At 30.4% G+C, this 7,645-nt stretch overlaps 1 protein-coding gene across 1 annotated transcript in view; it reads left to right on the top strand.

Moving 5' to 3' along the window:
* Positions 1–7,645, top strand: part of LOC106464539 (FRAS1-related extracellular matrix protein 2-like) — a 39,112-nt gene that overhangs the window by 4,681 nt on the left and 26,786 nt on the right. The window contains exons 2-4 of the mRNA XM_022392270.1: positions 2,226–2,435; positions 3,866–4,063; positions 4,683–4,847. Of these exons, the coding sequence (XP_022247978.1) occupies positions 2,226–2,435; positions 3,866–4,063; positions 4,683–4,847 (573 nt within the window). The remainder of the gene's footprint in view (positions 1–2,225; positions 2,436–3,865; positions 4,064–4,682; positions 4,848–7,645) is intronic.

Raw genomic sequence — 7,645 nt, 5'->3', positions numbered from 1 at the left:
ATTCTTCTTCTATTTAACTCTCTCAGACTCATTCTTTCTGTTTCTATTTCTAAATCTCCAATACCGATTCTTCTTCTATTTAACTCTCTCAGACTCATTCTTTCTGTTTCTATTTCTAAATCTCCAATACCGATTCTTCTTCTATTTAACTCTCTCAGATTCATTCTTCTACACTAACTCTCTTTTCTTAACTATCTCAGACTGGTTTTTCTTTTTTTTTCCAATTCTCTCCTACTGTTCTTTTTTTTCAATATTCTCAGTCTGATTCTTATTTTCAATCCTCTCAGACTAATTCTTTTTTCAATTCTCTCAGACTAATTCGTTTATTAATACTCTTACATTGATTCTTCTTTTTTTTCCATTCTTTCAGATTTATTCTTTCACTTTTTTCAGTACTTAGCTTTTTAATCTGGAAAATTTGTTGTTGTTTTTTATAAGATGGAAATATTGAACGAAAATATTTCGTTATAGCAGTTTCGTGGTAGAAAGTTGATGTAACTGTGTGGCGGTTGTAGATCACTAATAAGGTGAGACTATAGGTTAGTATAGAGGTTTAATGGTTGTAGAACAGTAATAGGATGAGACTATAGGTTAGTATAGAGGTTTAATGGTTGTAGAACAGTAATAGGATGAGACTATAGGTTAGTATAGAGGTTTAATGGTTGTAGAACAGTAATAGGATGAGACTATATGTTAGTATAGAGGTTTAATGGTTGTAGAACAGTAATAGGATGAGACTATAGGTTAGTATAGCGGTTTAATGGTTGCAGATCACTAATAGGATGAGACTATAGGTTAGTAAAGCGGTTTAATGGTTGTAGATCACTATAGTAGGATGAGAGTATAGGTTAGTATAGCGGTTTAATGGTTGTAGATCACTAATAGGATGAGACTATAGGTTACTATAGAGGTTTAATGGTTGTAGATCACTAATAGGATGAGACTATAGGTTCATATAGCGGTTTAATGGTTGTAGATCACTAATAAGATGAGACTATAGGTTAGTATAGCGGTTTAATGGTTGTAGATCACTAATAGGATGAGACTATAGGTTAGTATAGAGGTTTAATGGTTGTAGAAAACTAATAGGATGAGACTATAGGTTAGTATAGCGGTTTAATGGTTGTAGATCACTAATAGGATGAGACTATATGTTAGTATAGCGGTTTAATGGTTGTAGATCACTAATAGGATGAGACTATAGGTTAGTATTGCGGTTTAATGGTTGTAGATCACTAATAGGATGAGACTATAGGTTAGTATAGCGGTTTAATGGTTGTAGGTCACTATAATAGTATGAGACTATGGTTTAATATATCGGTTTTATGGTTATAGAAGCCTACTACAATAGGATGTGGTTACAAGTAGCTTAAGTATTTCGGATATGAAGGTTATTGTAATAGGAAGTTACTTTAAATTAATATTATAATTTAGGATCAGTACATTAATGTCATATAATATGAGTTGTCAATATGTTGTTTAGGAAGAAAGCGTTAAAGCTGGGAGTGAATTATAGTTGAAGTGTAATAAAAAACTTGAGTAATGTTTATGTGTAATAAAAAAAGTTGAGTAATGTTTATGTGTAATAAAAAAGTTGAGTAATGTTTATGTGTAATATAAAAACTTGAGTAATGTTTATGTGTAGTAAAATAACTTGAGTAATGTTTATGTGTAATAAAAATATCTTAAATAATGTCTATGTGTAATAAAAAACTTGAGTAATGTTTATGTGTAATAAAAAAGATCTTAAATAATGTTTATGTGTAATAAAAAAGAACTTAAATAATGTTTATGTGTAGTAAAATAACTTGAGTAATGTTTATATGTAGTAAAATAACTTAAATAATGTTTATGTGTAATAAAAAACTTAAATAATGTTTATGTGTAATAAAAAACTTAAATAATGTTTATGTGTAATAAAAAACTTAAATAATGTTTATATGTAGTAAAATAACTTGAGTAATGTTTATGTGTAATAAAAAAGATCTTAAATAATGTTTATGTGTAATAAAAAAGATCTTAAATAATGTTTATGTGTAGTAAAATAACTTGAGTAATGTTTATGTGTAATAAAAAAAGATCTTAAATAATGTTTATGTGTAGTAAAATAACTTGAGTAATGTTTATGTGTAATAAAAAAGATCTTAAATAATGTTTATGTGTAATAAAAAACTTAAATAATGTTTACGTTTTTTGACTTTATACTCTATTTCTCTTAATCATAGCCGGTAACGATTACGTTGGTATCGGGAAGACTTTGGATTTTCCTCCTGGAGTAACCTTAGAAACCTTTAGAGTCACCATTTTAGATGACCTGGGTCAGCCAGTCGTTGAAGGATCGGAGACTTTCGAGTTAGTTCTGCGCATGCCTATGAACGCAGAGCTGGGAGATCCAAGTCAGGCTTTGGTGACGATTAACGATTCCATTTCAGACTGTAAGTGCTGTCATTTTAATAGAGAATACGTTAGTCCCGATATCCAATGAAATAATGAAATTCTTTCCAGGTTAAGTCGATTTTTAAAAAACAACAAAATTTAATTAAATATACAAGTACGTCAAAACCGTGGCTTCCGTGACATGAATAGACAGATTGGACTTTTACTTTTTTAATGTTAAAAACAAATAAATATAACATTGCTCATAAATAACTGGTGAATAAACATGAAACTTTTAAAAATGATATAAAGATATATGTTTTGTATATAAAAATACATCTGTATGGCATCTCAAGAAACGTCTCGGTTTAATTGGAAATTTCGGCAAATGTGTCCCAGTAGGACAGCGGTAGGTTTACGGACTCACAAGACTAAAATCCAGGATTCGATTCCCCCGCTGTGGACACGGCAGATAGCTCAATGTGGCTTTACTCTAAAACGAACAAAATTTCGGCAGATATTTTATTGTCCAAATTATCGAGAGAAGAGCTTTTATTGATGCCTGATAGATGTTCACAAAATGTTCATTAGTGAAAGTATTAATGCCTGATAGATGTTCACAAAATGTTCATTAGTGAAAGTATTAATGCCTGATAGATGTTCACAAAATGTTCATTAGTGAAAGTATTAATGCCTGATAGATGTTCACAAAATGTTCATTAGTGAAAGTATTAATGCCTGATAGATGTTCACAAAATGTTCATTAGTGAAAGTATTAATGCCTGATAGATGTTCACAAAATGTTCGTTAGTGAAAGTATTAATGTCTGATAGATGTTCACAAAATGTTCATTAGTGAAAGACACTGGTTAAAAAAGTTTACCCAGAACACATTACTCAAATACAACTTAAAATACAGTGAAAACCTCGCGAGTGAGAATGTTCTTACATTAATACTTTTATCTGCGAGGAAAAATATTAGCCTGTTTTAACCAAAATCTTCTTATAAGTATTTAAAGTTATCTTTCTCACGAGGTTGGGATGTAGCCTAGCAGTCCAAGGTTCGAGACGTGACGCCACGACTGCGTATTATAAAAGCGGAAATGATACCATTAATCGATTCAAAAAGCTGGATTAATCCTTAGTGGCGGTGGGTGCTTCTAACTGGTTACACTATCTCTAGTCAGCAGTTAAAAATTAGGGACGGCTATACCCGAACCCTAACATCTGACCTCGCCGTTTAGCTCACGTTCCTATAAGGTGCCGTTCAGATTGAAAATTATGGTTCCAGTGAAGTGGTTACGTTTTTTGTCACAATACATCACTTCAAGAAGCAGTAATCACACCTGATGATATAGCACGAGAAGCCTTTTGTTAACAAGTAAAAAATTAATAAATATTTCCCATTGAACAAAGCCAGTGACTTTTAACAGCAGTATTATTATTTTGTTTATCCTTTATAAGCCTTAACATCATATTTCAACTTCCAGTGCCAATGATGCAGTTTCGGGATTCAGAGTACTTAGCCTTTGAAAACGATGGAAATGTTTCAGCCTACATCTTACGTAGCGGAGACCTAAATCACGTGACCACTGTTCGTTGCTACACTCGTCAGGACACTGCCAAAGTCGAAAAAGATTTCATTGAAAGGCCCAATACTGATGATTCGCTCGTGTATTTTGAACCAGGTAATATTTAACTTCGAGAAAACAATGAAGTAATCGTATTTCGAAGTAAAATTCGGATCAGTTGACTTTATGTGTAAACCACTCGATATCTTAAAATGGAGTGGAATCGTCCTATTAACAAATTTCACGAGATTTTTCCCTAATTTGAAGACGGTTTAAAAAGATTCAATTTGTTCAAATGTAAACGCAAAAAAAGCCATATTTGAATAATAAATCAAACAAGTACTTAATGTTCCTATATTTTGTTAAATAGGTTTTCTATAACAACTGAATGGCCCTATTTCTAACTGTATTACATTAAGTTTATTCGAAATGCATATGTATACATAAACAGCTAATTACGTCTAAAGTTAAATGAACATTTTTTTCCATTGATTTCACTCGTCTGCTATAAACAAAGTTAGCAAAATCGCATCACACTGCTTTTATTACTTTAGTTTACTTATGGAAAAAGACGAATTTTAAATCTTTTTTTACTTAATTAAAGCAAAAAACAACAACATCAAAACGAGCGTAATTCTCGTCTCCAAGACACGGGACATGATTCAATTATTTTTAACGAAAGATAAATCGTGTTTATTTTATTGCTTATTTATTTATTTTTTGTACCTGCCGCTAGGTGAGATCGAGAAACCTTGCACGGTGATCTTGGTGAACGACACTATTCACGAGAACGACGAAATGTTCCGGTTGAGGCTAGGAAGTCCATCCAGTGAAACGGCAGGCGGAGCTTTACTTGGCCCAAAAAATGTGACTAAAATTTCAGTAAAGGATACAGGAGATCGTGAGTTTGATTAAAAATTTAAAATCTTATATCAAAGTAACCTAAAATATTTATATACTACAGCGTGTAAGTATTCATGCGTGTATATGTACTTACATTTCAAGAATTTGAGGCTTATACATTAGGTCTACTTAAAACTGAGCTTGGCATGCCGTGACTGTGAGTCAATACTGATGAGACTGAAAGCTTCTTCGATTTAATCTATAACTGCTGGTCTAGGTCACGGTGAGCTAAGTTCGATTCAACACTCGTTTATCATATATAAACTGTAAAATTCTTAATACATTTGGAAATTCATGTTTAATACAAAAAAACATTAATTAATTCAAATAACATCCGTAACCTTTAACCTTTTTACCGTTTATCTCAATTGCAGAAAAAAAAAGAAAGGAAATATATTAATAGAATGGTTGTACTTCATAGAAGATTATTCGAGTCTAAATAGTTGAATATCAGATTGAAAACATTAATCAAATGATTTACAAAGTACTTAACTTTGACTACTTTAAACAGAGGACATTTTGTTAATGTCTATATCTTAGAAATCTTGGATAAAATGCTCAATGAATTTGATTTGGTTTTAATTATCTTGTACAAGCAAAAGTACCCGTCCCCAGTGACATGAATGTTTAAGTTAATCTATCAGTTTAAATTATTTCGTGGACTTTAAAAAGGTTAATTGTATTGCACTCTTGGTTTCACTCAAAGCCAAAGCTCTGATCAACTTATATTGCCTACTGTGGAAAGCAATTGTTGAGCATTTCAGTTATGCTAAGAACCGCTCAACAATAACATACGATAAATCTACATTTTTATTCTTTAAGTTACGTCACATTTTGAAATGTGAATGATAATGTGATCAATTCATAACATTTTAGTGTAGAATATCCTGATTGCGAAATAAAATTTGGCATTAACATTATTCATGCCTGTTCTCCCGTCATTTCTAAAGTGAATGTTGAGCTTTGCCTGAGTGCGTAGCTTTTCAAACGCAACGCGGGAAGCGACCGCTGTAAATGAAACACAGACGAAAGCTTTCATAGACACTATGGTTCGCAATATATATAAGATTCTGTCGCTATGATCTGATCGCTTCGAGAAGAGCCAGAATACTGGCTAAATATGTATATAAGCAGATAAGTTGTGTGCATTCATGATTTTTCCTCTTTGCCTTTAATTATCCTGTTAATTACACTGAATTAAAAAAAAACAACTTCAATATTGTTACCAGTTATGTTCTTCTATATTTTACAGGTAAAACTGGCAAAACTAAGGAAAGAAAATTATAATATTTGTTGTAGATATAGAAGTGGGTGGTAATGTTCAAGCTGGTAAAGTAATCAGAAATTAAATTGTTCTATAAAAGGGTTAAATCCTCAGTTACCAGTGCCGGTGGGTATAATAGTACTTTAATAAACAGATATTAATTTAAGTACTGAATCCCCAGTTACAGTGCTGGTGGGTATAATAGTACTTCAGTAAACAGATATTAATTTAAGTACTGAATCCCCAGTTACAGTGCTGGTGGGTATAATAGTACTTCAGTAAACAGATATTAATTTAAGTACTGAATCCCAAGTTACCGGTACTGGTGGGTATAATAGTGCTATATATATTCAGTAAAGAAATAAAAAAATTCGATACCAACATAGCCAGACACCTTCCGCTGTTGCATAACAAAAACAAATCAATTTCCCCTGAAATGAACATAATAGAACAGTGTGCACTGTGTGTCAACCTACCCGAGTACGGAACAAGGTGACACGTGCTCTGGGGTAAGTTAACACGGATGAAATTCGATCAGAAACATTTTATTTATATCAATATATTTATTGCACATTTAAATAAATGAAATAAAAAACACTTTAACTGTTTCTCACCATCGTGCATACAAACACAGTTTGAAGTTCAAAGCTTAGAAAAAATATCACAAGAAAATAACAGAAGGGGGGGGGGAGCAACACAATTAGGAATTTGCCAGAATTTTAATTAATTTTCATCAATTTGTTTCAATATTTGAAAATTAATTAAAATTAATCAAAATGTATTTAACTATTTTTGTATTATATCTATCTTTGTTTTAAGAGCTTAAAAACACCTGAAAATTGCTCATTGTGAGGTTGGTTGACACGCGTGTCAATCTGCCCCAAATCAAACGTGTACCTCAAACCGCCATTTTGCTGGATATGACCTGTGTGTACCGTCCCAGTCATAGTTATCAAACAAAAGAATGTACAATTATATAGCCAAAAGAATACACTTTTAAATACTGTATTATCTTAACAAAATATATAATATAATATGACAAAATATAATATAATATAACAAAATATATAATATAACAAAATATAATATAATATAACAAAATATATATAATATAATATAACAAAATGTATATATAATATAATATAACAAAATATATAATATAATATAACAAAATATATATAATATAATATAACAAAATATATAATATAATATAACAAAATATATATAATATAATATAACAAAATATATAATATAATATAACAAAATATATAATATAATATAACAAAATATATATAATATAATATAACAAAATGTATATATAATATAATATAACAAAATGTATATATAATATAATATAACAAAATATATAATATAATATAACAAAATATATATAATATAATATAACAAAATATATATAATATAACAAAATTTACCAATAGAATATATTTACTTACGGTGGTGAAAATACCAGTTTTTACTGAAACTTTCGATCACAACAAAACTGTATGACGATGTTTGGATATCTTAATGGT

This window comes from Limulus polyphemus, unplaced genomic scaffold (assembly GCF_000517525.1).
Source record: "Limulus polyphemus unplaced genomic scaffold, Limulus_polyphemus-2.1.2 Scaffold1681, whole genome shotgun sequence".
Classification (NCBI taxonomy): domain Eukaryota; kingdom Metazoa; phylum Arthropoda; class Merostomata; order Xiphosura; family Limulidae; genus Limulus; species Limulus polyphemus.
Note: the sequence above shows the minus strand (reverse complement) of the source record. Positions and strands in the feature narration are given on the sequence as shown.